General features: G+C 50.4%; 1 protein-coding gene across 3 annotated transcripts in view; it reads left to right on the top strand.

The window, feature by feature from the left end:
- Positions 1–15,000, top strand: part of sema6cb (semaphorin 6Cb) — a 114,111-nt gene that overhangs the window by 69,289 nt on the left and 29,822 nt on the right. For all 3 annotated transcript variants that reach the window (XM_076280693.1, XM_076280694.1, XM_076280692.1), the window contains 9 exons: positions 4,911–5,119; positions 7,768–7,882; positions 8,529–8,586; positions 10,917–10,973; positions 11,679–11,780; positions 13,938–14,028; positions 14,320–14,442; positions 14,594–14,682; positions 14,854–15,000. The exon at positions 14,854–15,000 is cut by the window's right edge and continues 71 nt beyond it. In XM_076280693.1, the coding sequence (XP_076136808.1) occupies positions 4,978–5,119; positions 7,768–7,882; positions 8,529–8,586; positions 10,917–10,973; positions 11,679–11,780; positions 13,938–14,028; positions 14,320–14,442; positions 14,594–14,682; positions 14,854–15,000 (924 nt within the window). In that variant the 5' untranslated portion in view covers positions 4,911–4,977. The remainder of the gene's footprint in view (positions 1–4,910; positions 5,120–7,767; positions 7,883–8,528; positions 8,587–10,916; positions 10,974–11,678; positions 11,781–13,937; positions 14,029–14,319; positions 14,443–14,593; positions 14,683–14,853) is intronic.

Here is a 15,000-nt window from a genome sequence, read left to right as displayed (position 1 = left end):
AAAGGTAAGTTATCTCTCAGCAGAAGATGGAGAGAACCCATACAGTGCAGCTACTCCTATGGCTACAGGGAAACAAAACAAGCAAGACAAACCCACCACCCTCTACACAGACGCAACAATACGCACGCGCACACACACACACACACACACACACACACACACACACACACACACACACACACACACACACACTTCATAGATCATATTTTAGCTTCACTACTTCTTAAAATTTAATCAAATGTTTTCACTGTTGTCTTACCAATTCCGTCAGTTTATCGTTGGGGACATATTTTTGACAACTTTATGAGTCTTTTGATTCTTTATTCTTATGTTCTTAATTGCCATATATTTTTGAGTAAGTCTATAGTTGGGACCAGGCCAATGTGGAATACTAACTCACTCACTCTCTCTCTCACACACACACACTCACACACACACACACACACACACACACACACACACACACACACACACACACACATACACACATACACACACACAAACAAACACACACACACACACAGTTCATAGTGTCCCAATCTTAACGTGTCTTGCGACTCTGTGACCAGCCACGGGCGTGTGGCCCACATAGCGGTGTAGTGCGGTGGCTAAGCCCGGCCTGGGCTGGCGTTCCCGCTCATCGCCATGGCTACTTGATAGTCCCTGGCGGATCGCTGGGGAGGCTAATGGCCCGTGGAGTGCAGGAGGCTAATGTGCCTAATCGTGTTTGAAATGACAGAGGAGGCCGGGGACACACAGCCTCATTACGCTGCCCGTATACAGCGAGGGCCGAGGGGGGGGGGGGGGGGGGGGGGTTGCAGGCTCATATGTGTGGAATGCGTGAGTGTGTGTGTGTGTGTGTGTGTGTGTGTGTGTGTGTGTGGAGTATGGGAGTATGCAGTGGACGGCGTGGGGGTTGGGGGTGGGGTGAGCTCATGCGATTTGTATTGCCACTAGCTCATATGAGGTCCCAGCACACAGTCAGGTGGAGGAGCTCACCAATCCCCCGCCCCTTCTCCCAGCCGTCGGAAACAATACCAGGATCAGGAACGCTTCAGTAAGCTCACGCTGGCTCTCTTAGGAGATGGGTCTGCTGTGTCAGGATGACACCGTGCACTCTAGCTTTTCTTTCTCTCCTCTCTCTCTCTCTCTCTCTCTCTCTCTCCCTCTCTCTCTGTCTCTATCTCTGTCTCTCTCCCCCCCCCCCCCTCTCTCTCTCTGCTTTGCTCTCTGTCTGTCTCTCTGTCTGTTCCACAAGCTCCTGGCAAAGACAAATGCTTCTCAATGCCAACAGGTACATAAAGTGCTTGATCGTATTTAAAGCAGCCCCCAAGGGGGTTTAATCAGCTGTGCTTTTATGGAACGGGCTCTCCGGCCAACGGTGATTGAGACTAAAGCTGGAGCTGTTAAAATGAGTTTATGCTTAAATGGAAACCGGGTCTTATTTGAAATAGATTTTGCCATGGCCCCAAACTGCCTCTTCGTAAAAATTGGCATCCTCTCACGAGCGAGTCTCTCGCGTATGATGCCCTGAGAAGCCTTGAGGTGCCAGATGAGCGATGCCTCGCTGCTTCTGTGAACGAACCAACGCCGCGTGGGAAATCCAGATGATTGTCAGATAATCAATAGCTGGGATTCCTTGCTGTCCTTCGCTCGGTGCAGGAGCAGTCATGACTGACTGTCTGAACCTGGCCTTGAGGAGATTAAGTTCGGTTCATTAGAAACAACAGCCAGTAAGCCTCGGCCGCTACTTGGGCCAGCAGGACTCCCTCTGTGATCAAGCACAAACTCGAACACAAATTCATGCAGATACAAACACACTCACAACACACACACACACACACACACACACACACACACACACACACACATACAAACACAACCACACACATACACCCAGAGAGAGAAAGAGAGATTCATGCATGCCCCCTTTCAAAAAGAGTTTTCAGAATAAGAGGAGGCTTTAGATCCTAGCCCACAGCTGTCAACACCCCTCTCCCTCACACCCTCCCCTAGAAATGGCCATTGATTAAAAACACAAACCAGTGCCAAGTACGAGGGGTTAGACAGGACCTACAGGCCAGTCACAGCAGGGGCTGTTTGTTGCCATGCTGTCTTGCATTGCATCCTGGGTAAGTTAGCGAAGGAGTGCTGTGGATGCCCTCCAGTGTGTGTGTGTGTGACAGATGGGGGTGGGGTTCGTGAAGGGGACAGTGATATTGTGATTTGGCTGGCCTAGTCCAGCCAGCACCAGTTGTTCGTAGGAGGGGTCAAGATTTTGCCTTCTGGCCCTGCCATTCAGCAGCAGTCCAAACTAAATGACTGAGAGCTTTATTGGCAGGAGTGAGCGGCAAGTGGAGTGAGCTGTGGACTGGACACGACATCACTTCTCAAGCGAGCGGGAGAAAGTGACAAGTAAATGACATGTTGGACTCTCCACGCCTGGTCCAAGTACTGAAAACACTCCAGGTGCACTAACGTGAGAGGCCGGCTTTTAAAACGAATGCCATGAAGCTGGACGATTCCTACTGGTCAGTTAATGAAATAGCCAGTAGTGCCATTGGCCTCTTGACATCCCATCCCTTTTTGTGGAGTTGAAAGGGCAGTGTGGAGAGATCTCCATCTGCCGTCGGTGACGTGATCGAATACGTTTTGTGTGGACCTCATGCTGCTGTCGCCCGAGGCTTTGCTGTGTGCTGAAACTGCAGATGGCCCCTTACTCTACCAAGCTGTTACTGACGGTGGCGTTTGTCCAAAAATGTTTGGGGAAAAAGGTTCCCTAGTGTCTACTGCTCCAGATTTGCTCCAGCTGTGGAGGGCTGTTTACAGCATCTGAAGTAAACAAACCATTAATTCAGACGCGCAGCAGAATGATCTGTAAAGTATGTCCGTTTCCTTTGGCGAACAACCCACCACTTTATGATGATCACTGAAGAAATTCACCACAATTGAAAAAAAAAAATCTCACATGTTCCACCAGTGCAACTGAATTTCGCCCCAGTGGGTTCCCAGTATTATATCCAAGTTCTCTCCACCCCCCTGCCCACACACACACACACACACACCTCCCATGCTGTTTATGTGATTTATGCATCATGCACTGCCTGTGCATCTCCAAACCCTGCTTGGGGCAACACACACAAACAGGGAGGGCTTCTAGTAAATATCCGACCGAGGAGATTCGTCTCACATTTCTTTTTTTTTTTCCAGGAGATTATTTCATTTGCCCAGCATTTCATCAGCCTCTCACACTGCCTGCCTTGGCCCAGGAGGCCTCTGAATGTGCATACGTACAGTATTCGGCATGCTGCTCGACGTTTCCGCCCCTTACTCGCTAAAAAGCCAATTTGTGTGCAGGGAGAGACCAATCCGTCAGGGGTAATGTCCCCATATATTCCCCCCTGTGGGACGGGACAGCCAGACAGGCCGGCCGTACGTCATGAGGTAAACAGGAGCGGACACCCCCGCTTTTCAATTTATGGCTTTGTGATCATCGCTTGACCTCATCGCTAAGCGCCAGCCGTAGCTGTCGCTGCATCAGAATGAGTGTGCCTCTGTGTAACACCAGCGCCTGGTCGCACTCTGTGTTTGTGTGAGGTGAATGGGCAATGAAAACTGGGAGATTGATAATTAAAATGGGGAAGGGAAGGTAAAGGCATCTCATTTGCGATGTGCACACAGGTCAAATATTATGAAAGCCAATCTCCGCTCCGTCCATCTGCTTCAGCACCTTCGCATGACAAAACCCAGCAGATGTCCGAAATTAGCATTTTGCCCGCAATCTGGACTCGATGTATGATGAATGATTAATTAATAATACCATAAGACAAAAAACTTGGCTGAAAGTTTTTGACAGTTTTTCCCCCCACTATTTTCTCACTTCCTGTCAATCGTTATTTCTGGTTTTCCTTCGTGGGGGTTTGAGGCCAGTCCTGTGGTGCCCCGTGGTGTCCTGTGGTGGCCCGTGGTGTCCTGTGGTGGCCCGTGGTGCTGGTGCAGAGGTGTCATGCTTAGAGAGCGAGTCCCTCTGGCCTGTGCTGTTAATTGTGTGTCACCTGTGAAAGACTTGGGCCTGCGTCTGCCTGCGTCTGTCTGAGGTCACACTGTTTGTCTTCCTATAGGTCTCACTTGTTCTCTCTCTCTCTCTCTCTCTCTCTCTCTCTCTCTCTCTCTCTCTCTCTCTCTTTCTCCTTTCCTACCAGTCTTCATAGACTGTATAAAATAGGGGACAGAGACAGCGTAATGAACTCTTATCCCTTACTCCAACTGTTTTGAACACAGACCTTTGTGATGTAGCTAATAATGTTTTGGAGGGGGAGCCGTTTTAATTAAGGCTGGAGCCGGATAGTGATACCCCCTCACAGAAAGCAATACCTTCACCTTCTTTGATCTCTTTGAGCAATAAAGCTTTACCACGCCTCTGAAGAAACAAGTTTAGAAGAATAGTTTTTTTTTTTTTTTTTCTGATGACGTGTGAAACAAAAGGGCTATTCTCTATGGGGCTAAACAGGCAGCAGCAGCAGCGGCCCCATGTTGATGTCCCCTCGCATCAAAGACGCGTGTCACCAAAAGAAAATCTGAACAAGCTGCAGGAAGCAGTGTCACCTACTTAACAGAACACCACTTCACAATGTCATCGCCTCAATGGCGCGTTTTTGTGTTGCTGTCAGCACCGTCTATGCAAAACTGTCATGATTCAATGTTATCTCTAACAGAGAGCTAAATGACTCATTTGGCTTACGGTTCCAAACATCTCCATCTGAAACTTAACACGATATGATTATTCTTCAGAAAAACATGTCAGGGTTCTATTTCATTTGGTAACATTGACATTTATTATTCAGTCATCTAATCTGTGTCTTCTTCTCTGTCCTTTCCTTGTCCTCTCCCTCTCTCCCTCTCTCTCTCAGGCGGGGGTGGTCAGTCCTCTGTGGGTCATGCTGAGATCTGGCTGAGCTGCAGGATCGCTGTGCTGCAATGAGGCTGTCGCTGGGGCCCCCGCGGCCCCTCCTGGCCTGGGCCCTGGCCCTGGTCCTCTCCTTCTGCCCCCTCCCTGCCCGCCTCGGGATCATGCCATTCCCCCAAGACCTGGAGCCCATCAGCATCGTCGGGAGCGAATGTGAGTCCCCCCCCCCCCCCCAAATCAGCACTGCGCTGACATCAGCTGGAGTCATCTCAGATATTTCTACTTTTACTTTATAGGGCAAGAAAGCAGCACACACGTCTCACAAGTCCACATCATTGGCTTTTTGGGCCCTACTTTGGGTCTAAAGTGCGTCTTTTTCAGTCTTTTTGGGGTGGAGTAACTGGTAATGGCTCACTAATAGCAACTCTGTGGTCTCTGCACAGTGGAGGTCAGGGTGACTCTACCTTTGTCCATTAAGAAAAGAAAAAAAAAAGCTCATAATTGATTTAATATGGGTTGGGTGGTGGTGGGGGGGCAGCCTGGGTTCTGTAATGGTTCTATCTGTGGGGGACGTAATGTGGGGAGCGGCATTGGCAGAAATAGCTGAGCTAATAGTCTTGTAGAAGGGCTCCATCAGCCAGATAATGAGGGTCATTTGTCAGCCATTTCTACAGGTGACTCAGAGGGGTCCGAGCTCCTCATTCATCTGCCTGACGGGATGTCCGTTATGTATGCTACTGGACTGACCAGGGCTAGCCACTGATCTCCCAGCTCCTGCCTAACTAGGGAGAATGGGAGCTGGGTATGGCATCGAAAAAATAGAAAATAATAAATAAAGCACTTGAAAGTGAGGGAAGAGCTGGTGTGATTATGGGGTGAGTGTGGGGAGGGGGGGGGCTCTGAGGACCAGAGTAGAGCAGGCCGAGCTGAGGCAGGCGGTCGTCGTCTGACAGGCAGGCCGGTCCAGTCCGGTCCCGGAGGGCCGTGGCGCTGGGCTGAGGGTAGGAACTTCACAGGCTCCTTCCTGCCGTGATGGGGATGGATGGAGGTCTCGGGCGCAGCTGGCAGCCAGAGATAGCGCCGGGGTTTGGCTGCAGAGATATGCTAAACCCGCCGTGCCACACGCTGCTGTTTCAGGGGAAAAAAGCAGAGAGAGAGAGTAATGGAGAGAGAGAGAGAGATAGAGAGAGAGAGAGATGGAGAGAGAGAGAGGCTCACCCCAGAGTGTGAGCCCAGTGACCTGGCTCATGCATCACACACAGCCTCTTGCAGAGTCTCTTTTTTTATACACACATATATGTGTGTGTGTGTGTGTGTGTGTGTGTAAGTAAGTGAGTGTGTGTGTGTCATTCTTTCTTTCAGTGACGTTGTCTAATTTTCATTCTTTCTCTCCTTTTGTTCTCTGTGTCCTTCTGTTTTTCCACTCATCCCCATTCTCAGCTCATACATCTTGTGCATTCTTTCTTGATTTCTTCCCCCCTCTCTCTCTCTTTTTGTCTCTATAACTCTTTCTCTTTCTCTTTCTCCTTCACATCTTCCCTCCTGGGTTCCCACTGGATTCTCTTTCGCTTCATCTGTCTGCTTCTGTCTCATTCTCTTCCCCTCTCTGTCATTGTTTCTTGCTTTTTCCACATTGTTTCTCTGTGAGTCTCCCTCTCACAGACTTCCTCCTTTTCTTTCTCTCTCTCTCTCTCTCTCTCTCTCTCTTTCTCTCCCCCCCACTATTCTGCGTGTATCTCTCTCAGCTGCTTGATTTACACAATTACTGTAGTGTCCCGTGGTGGTTCTGCCGTGTGTGGTCATGGGACGCATCGCCTGATGCTCTAATGAAAGCCGTCTGGAGCCCCCGTCAGCAGCAGTGGTGCAGGGGGAACGAGTGTTAGCGGTACATCGCCGCCCTGCTGGGGGCCCGGCCCCAAACACCACCATCACCCCCCACCCACCCGCTCTCCTCCCTCAGCCGCTGCTGTTTACGCTCTCCTTATGAGGATTAGTGTGTTTGTGTGTGTGTGTGTGTTTGTGTGTATGTGTGTGTGTGTCTGAGTGTGTGTGTTTGAAGCGACCGCAGAAAAGTTGTGTATGGACACAAAACTCAGGACAGAAAGGCAAAGAGGCCCAGAGGGGCAAGGAGGTCCGGCTGAGGGGGATTTATAAATATGGAGTCCGCTCGCCAGCGGATGTTGACACTAACCGCCGCTGACCCACTTCTCGCAAAGTGTTCTCGGTTAAGTTAACTTGTGGACTTTGACGCCGATGCGATTTTTTTTTTTTTCGTCTGAGAGATGTGCTGTGCTGGCCATGTGAGCACTTTGTGGCTATGTGGCCGAGCGTTGTGACTAACAACGGCTGGGATGGCTTTATAACCTTGCAAAAGAGCGCCATCAAAATAACAAATGATCTTGTGACCCGTGTGCGTCCCTGAGGAGATATTTCAGAGAGTAGCTTTCATTTGAGATTTCAGCCCCATCGCCACCGCCGCAGCGTCTGCCACGCTACAAGTGAGTCATGAGGTAGTCAACATCGTAAAAGCCCCACCCCAACCACCTACCCCCCTCCCAGCACTTTATGTGTCTTCTGGACTGCCTGATCAGAATTCTCTCCCAGCCGTGCCCAAGCCCACTTGAACAAATGCATTCATCAAGCTTGGCAGATGATAAATACAAAGATATGGTCCTGTACTTAGTACCATCATTTAAAATGGCGGCCCAAGTGCCCTCTCCAGTATTTTGGACAACGCAGAGTGATGTATCGCCAACGTATCTCTACCCACTAACATCTTTGTTTTTTTGTTCCTTTGGCAGAGACATGATGGATTTTAAGAGCTGTGTTTGTTTATTTGTGTTGGCCGTGTCCATCCGCAGACTCGTACCTGTACCCCAGCTTCCAGGGGCTAATGGAGGACAATGACACGGCGCGGCTGGGCTTGGATTTTCAGCGGATGCTCCGCATCAACCACATGCTCTACATCGCTGCCAGGTCAGTCCCCACCATCACAACCGTCCACACACACACACACACACACACACACACACACACACACTCCATCTCCACCCCCTCAGTCCCGCCGGCAGCGACCACAGGCTCCAGGCTGTCGTGGGGGAGACCCATTTGGGATTAGTGTCTGGGCCGAGTAGAGTGCTCGCTTGGCTGAGAGCCACAATTGTCACAACCCCCCCACCCCCCCCCCAATAAAAAAAAAATAAAAATGGCGTAATGTCAGACGAGTGCTCCTGTCTGCATGGTCCTACTCCCGTAACGGTCAGACGTGTGCTGGGAAAGGGAGCCGTGGTCCTGCTGGGGCCAGAGAGGAGCTGCTTGTCCAGCCTCCCTGTCATGACAGCTCTGTGTCTGATTAGGCTGCTCTCACTTGGCTGATAACAACGGAGTGATTGGCCTAATCAATATTTTCTATCCCAAAGTGTGGAGTTTGGGGGTGTGTGGTCATTTGTGAGTGTGTGTGTGTGTGTGTGTGTGTGTGTGTGTGTGTGTTTGTCTATCTGTGTGTGAGTATGTGTGTGTGTACATTCTTGAAATCTAAAATGCAGCATGACCTGTAGCATGTCCAGCGCTGCTCTCTGCTGACCCGCGGTCTTCCTCTCCTCTCTTCCTGTGTGCTCTGCAGGGATCACGTCTTTGCCGTCAATCTCACTTCCTCGTCACAGCAGATTGTCACTCAGCAGGTAAGCGAGCACACACCACTCCCTGCCATCTCACTCGCTCACCAATGAGAATGGACCCTGAAGGAAAGCCCAGCCACCAGAAAACAAAAACACTCCTGTTCACGGAACAATGAGGACGTCATTAAGGGCTTTGAACGCTGATATGTAAATGCATGGTTCCTTAGGATGAGTCTATGGACCGAAACGCCCGTTAAACATTTGAACCCCGACCGAAAAGGTCAACCCCCCTCAGTGTCGGTAGCATTGTCACCACCATGTCCCCCATTTAGGACAGTGATGAACCAATTACGACGCCGCTATGTGGTAATGGTCATGAGCATCGTGCACTCAGCTACAAAAATCACATTTGTCAGATGTAATTTGACTTGCGAAACGCGCTGAAGAAGGGGAGGGCTAAGGGCTGGGGGGGGGGGGGGGCTGTTTTAAACAAGCTCACATTTTGCCCATCCTTAGGACAGATTAACCCACTGTTGTCTTACATAAGTACTTTCCAGTTTTATGAATGTTGTTATTGTGGCAGATTGATTTATTGCACGCGTATTAACCGAGTGTTAGGCAAAATGCTGTTAGAATCGCTCAGTAGAATGCTTGCAAAGCATGACAAGCTGTTTGAAGAGATCTTAGCCGAGGCCTCGTATTGCTATTGAGGCTCCTTAGCTCTCAAGGCGAGCTGTTAAGAGTACAGCGTGATCTTTTATCCGCTCGTCCAAACGGCACTGCCAACGACAGCTAATGAATGGCCGGGACAGGACAGGACAGGACAGGGATGGCCATCTCTCTTCCCTCGCTGTCTTTTCTTTTTCTCTCTTTCCTCCCCTGTGTGGGAGTCAGTGTGAAAGAGAGAGAGGCTTCCGCTGTTCACTTGTAACCGTCCTGAGTGCCGAGTCGTTAGATGGAGGCTAGCTGAGGCTCGCAGTGGGAGGCCATCAGTAAACCATCCCCTCTAACTCACCACCACCAACACACACAAACACGCACGCACGCACACACACACACACAAAAGACATACACATACACACACAAATACACATCCGTACACGCACACACACACACACACACACACACACACACACACTGCGGGATCCCCAGCTTGTTAACTGGCAGATGGGTCTCTCCGGCCGCCCGCCTCCCTTGCTGCTGACCACAGCTCAGGAGGCGACCAGCAGACTGACCACAGCCACAGCTCAGGAGGCGACCAGCAGAGCCATACCTGTCAACATTTAGCTTTCCAAAAAAAGGGGGGTGGGGGGGGGGTCAGTGTTTATACCGGATCTGTGTTTGTATATTTAATACGTTTCAACACTGCATTTCGGTCGTTGCTTTTACCTCACCTTACGCATGCCAGTTATGTATCCACCAGCTGCCTGCCTGCAGCCTACTTCCAAAACTCCAAAGATTTGGTTCCGAGGGCACAAGTTCAGTGAATCAGCAACACTCAATAACAGTTTATGTGATGTGTTAATCAATTAAATTCCCAACAATTTCACAACAGCTATTCTGGAGTAGGCCATTCAACTAGCCCGCTTGCTTACGACGAGACTCAGGCTGCGCAGTCGGCACCCGCTTCCTTATTTGGGTTTTGGGTTGCCAGGTTTTAGACTATGACAAAACGGTTGAAATTGAAACTAAGTGATCGTGTATGTGTAAGGTGTATTTCATACACAATCTGGCAACCTGAATGGATCAATGATTTTAAAATGAAGTTTGATGGCCATGCAAATTACCGGAGTTTACCGGGAGAAATAACAAAACGGGAGGGTGCTGGGAGATGACCTTGAAATACGGGGAAAAACCCGGGAAAAACGGGAGTGTTGACAGGTATGAGCAGAGGCCGATTGGCCTCACCAGATGCATGATGGGAGGAGGGCAGGAGAGGTGTGCAGGAGCTAGGCTGTACGGAACAGTGTCCATATGGGGAAGAGGACACTTAGTACAGGATCTGCTCCACCACTGGGAACTCCACTCCACAGGGGTTTTCTGAGGAGGCTGTTGCCTGTTCTTCATTTTGATCACGCGCTCCTGAAGCGGCGCCGTCAAGCGTCCACTCAAGCCCAGCCCTAGGCACACGGCTGCCCATGTGGTCTCTGCCGGGGAGCTTGGAGCTTGATTTATTTATTTTGTTTGTTTGTTAACTAGTTTGTTTGTTTGTCGTGTTGTCGGGGGATATCATGAGACTAAATGAGTTTCCTCATTATGGTGGATGTGATTGAAAGATTAAAAAAGCAAAAGCAACACAAACAAGCAAAGAGGGAGAGAAAGGCGAGCTGAAGCTGAAGCGCTTGAGTGAGAATGCCTTTGATTGCTGACAGTTGGCTCTCTGTGTGTGGCAGAAGCTGACATGGAAGACAAAGAATGTGGAGAAATGCACAGTGAGGGGCAAGAACAGCGTGAGTATATGTGCCTACCTCCCTCTGCCACTGTCTAGCCTGCCGTGTGTGTGTGTGTGTGTGTGTGTGTACAGTATGTGTGTGTGTGTGTGTACGTGTCTGTCTGAATGTGTGTGTGAGTGTAAGAGCATGTTGCGTGTTTGCATGCTTGCATGTGTCGGAATGCATGAGTCTGTGTGTGTGTGTGTGTGTGTGTGTGTGTGTCAACATCAGCACCCCAGGCATGTGCAGTCACAGAGACAGCTGTCTGTGTAATAGTTACAGACATAGAGGATGGAGTCCCATTGAGCTTTTAAGACCATTGGGATCAGTCAAGGGATTATGGTAATAGTGGGACATGAAAAATAGTGTAGAGAGAAAGAGAGAGAGAAAGAAAGAGAGAGAGAGTATGGGTGTCTTCCAGATACGTATGTGTCCATGTGGATAAACTCGCTGAGTGTGTGTGTCTGTGTCTGTGTCTGTGTGTGTGTGAGAGAACCAAATGTAAGCAGGTGTGTGTGTGTGTGTGTGTGTGTGTGTGTGTGTGTGTGTGTGTGAGAGCACCAGCACGTTGCATGTGTTTCCAGATGCTGCTTAAGGCAGTAAGCTCCAGCATGACTCAGGTGCAGTGACAGCAGCTCTTTGCCTGCCTGCCTGCCTGCCCACCCGCTTGCCTGGCTGCCTGGCTCCTCGCTCAAAGCCTGTCTGCTCTGCTGTCTTTGACAGGATGAATGTTACAACTACATCAAAGTGCTTGTCCCGCGCAACGATGAAACCCTTTTCGCGTGCGGCACCAACGCCTTCAACCCCACCTGCCGGAATTACAAGGTACGCTAAGTAGCCATCCACACACATGCGCACACACACACACACACACACACACACACACACACACACACACACACACACACAGCTACCTCTAACCCCAACCTTTCACTACTCACTACATCATCACATTACCCAATCACTTCCCCTAGTGGTAGTGCATTACCAGTCATATGTCACACACACACACATACACACACACACACACACACACACACACACACACACACACACACACATTCATAGCTTGTATAAAGCCGCTATCCTCTCATGTCAGGCTCAGGGTTGTAATGGCACCCCTCACTAGGAGCAGGCTCAGGTGTTGCTGCGGAGCCACGTCTGCCTTCACGGCAAGCCCAGCTATCCATTTACATAACACAGATTCCCATCGATCCAGCGTAGGGCAGAGAGACCACTCACAGCTCAATGTCGATACGAGCACTATAAATACCCGACTCGTAGAAAAGCACACGGATCGTTGTGGAGTCAGAACGCAAGGAGCGAACACAAAGATCGAGGTGCGCCAAAATATTTACGGCAGCGCTGGCTTCGCAGATTGCAAACAAAGGACAGTGCGCACCTACAGTATGTAGCTTGTGCGAGACAGGAAGTGACACATTCTGTGAGGCGCAAAGGTGTGGAGGTTTTACACAGTTAAGCGAGCAACATTTCTGTGCCGTGATTCATAGCAAAGCGTTCCTGGGAAATGGAACAGCAGTCTCTAAATCTTGCAGCGAGTGGGTGAGGAAATATCAACAAGGGAGTTGAGCAAGTTCATGAATGAAAGCAGAGGTCTCTCCTTCTCGCTAGACTCCCTGAGGAAGTAGTTTCATGCTTTCTTTCTGTTCCATGAATGGAACCTTGCTCCATCCCTCCCTCCCTCCCTCCCTCCCTCCCTCTCTGTCTCTCCGTCTATCTCTGGGTCTGGGTCATTCGTTTTTTGTGTCTCCCCTCTGTGTCCCCCTGGAGAGCTGTCCCAATGACTGTCTGAAGAAATGAAGAGCGAGTCAGGAAGGGCAAATCACACAGTGCAGCCCGTCTCTAAATGCTCCTCATCTGTTTTTTTTTACTTATTTATTTTGCCTGGGATGCATTTTTCCATTGTAAAACGATAGCTCCAACTCAAGCCAAGTGCCCAGTACTTGTCCCCTCTGCCCCCGTCCGTCCCCGCCAAAGGACATTCACACACCCCCGTGTCCCGTCAGAAGGTTAGTGTTACTCTCATGGAGCACAGAAGCAGGGGTGTGAACATGAGCTTGTGGTTGTGTTGGGGGGGGGTCTGTGTCAGTCACAGGCTCTGCCGCTGTGTCAGGAACACATCCACACATACCCACACACACACACACACACACACACACACACACACACACACACACACACACACATCCACACAAACACACACACACACACACACACACACACACACACACACACACACACACACACACACTCTGCTACTACCACTGTAAAGCCCTGTGTATACATTGGCAGCTGCCCTTGTCTCTTGGTTCCCCCGGAAGCAACTGCAGGGTACCAGCATGCCAACCAGGGTCACCCCACAGCGCCTGGCATGCCAACCGGGGTCACCCCACAGCGCCTGGCATGCCAACCGGGGTTACCCCACAGCGACCTGGCATGCCGGCTTTATCACGCTTCCTGTTTGTGCTGAGCGGTGCGCTGTGGCGCGGCCTAGCCGGGGCGGATGGCAGCTAAACGTCCGCAGCGAGGTGAAACTCGGGGCGTCAGCGTTATTGGCAACCTGACAGCGCCATTATTCAGGAACCTGTTGTGCATGAACAACAAATTAACCTCAGCCCAAAAGATCAGCCTGGCGTGCCGCGTGCTGGGACTGTGAAAGTAGCGCTGCGATATGGCTGTGTCAAGGCCGCCTGAGCTTCTATTGGAGCCGCCCATATTTTTTGGAGTAAAGGTGCAGTAGTCTCAATGTCAAAGCACAAAAAAGCTTTTAGGCTCCAAAAACGTCAATAAAACTTTCTGACAGGATTAAACCTTTTCCTTGTACATCTCCCAGCATTCCACACAACACTTCTTTTTATGTCTTTTGCAAGTTTGCCTCGATTGTTTTAGAGGCATCGTTGCATTTATGCCCAAAAAACATGCTGACCCTTTAATGCGTGTGTTCCTGTGCTCTCTCTCAAGATGTCCACTCTGGAGCAGGTTGGAGAGGAGGTGGCTGGACAGGCGCGCTGCCCATTCGAGTCGCGGCAGTCCAACGTTGGCCTCTTCGCTGGTGAGTGGATGGGCAAAAGAGCAACACGACACCTGCCTTTATTTTTGCCAATATTCCAGTGACATTTATACAAAGTTCAGCCTGCCTTATTGTGGTCTCTCTCCTCCATGAAAGGTCAGTGGCTGATTAGACACAGTGAAAATAGCCCCTCCACCCCCCCCCCCCCACTCCTTCTCCTTATTTCAGAGACAAAAAAAAACCTCACACATGCACAATCAGGCAGGACTCGTGTAGGAAGTGCTCAGTGGCCTGATAAATGAATCACTGCATGTGGTTTGGTCACACTTCCAGGTGGGGATTTCTACTCGGCTACCATGACGGATTTCTTGGCCAGCGACGCGCTGATCTACCGCAGCCTGGGAGAGAGCAGCCCCGTGCTGCGCACCGTCAAATACGACTCCAAGTGGCTGCGAGGTGAGATGGGTGACGGGGTCACGGGGGGGTCACGCTTCACCCAACCCCCCCCCACCCCAAAAAATCTCAAATCCTCCCAAATGCTCTCTTATAGTAGATGGTTTCTCATTAAAAGTGCCGCAACTAAAAAAATGGTGTTTGTTTCTCCCAGAGCCTCATTTCCTCCATGCCATAGAGTACGGCAACTATGTGTACTTCTTCTTGAGCGAGATTGCAGTGGAGTACACCGCCCTAGGCAAGGTATGACCAGCTGGCCACACAGAGAGAGAGAGTCCAGCCTCTTGGAAGCTGTTTTGCTCTGCCCATAGCTACACTTGTCTACACTGCTAGAAGTCCAGGGGCAATGCAATTTATCAGCGTGAGAACCACCACAGCACACCATTTCATTTGTCCTCCTTCGCCCCCGCACAGGTGGTGTTCTCGCGAGTGGCCCGGGTCTGCAAGAACGACAACGGCGGTTCCCCGCGGGTTCTCGAGCGCTACTGGACCTCCTTCTTGAAGGCGCGGCTCAACTGCTCAGTGCCGGGCGACTCCTTCTTCTACTTCGACGTGCTCCAG

Source organism: Alosa pseudoharengus, unplaced genomic scaffold (genome assembly GCF_046254945.1).
Source record: "Alosa pseudoharengus isolate Yale_2024_CS ecotype anadromous, Long Island Sound unplaced genomic scaffold, YU_APseudo_1.1 YU_APseudo_1.1_scf_12, whole genome shotgun sequence".
Lineage (NCBI taxonomy): Eukaryota > Metazoa > Chordata > Actinopteri > Clupeiformes > Clupeidae > Alosa > Alosa pseudoharengus.
Note: the sequence above shows the minus strand (reverse complement) of the source record. Positions and strands in the feature narration are given on the sequence as shown.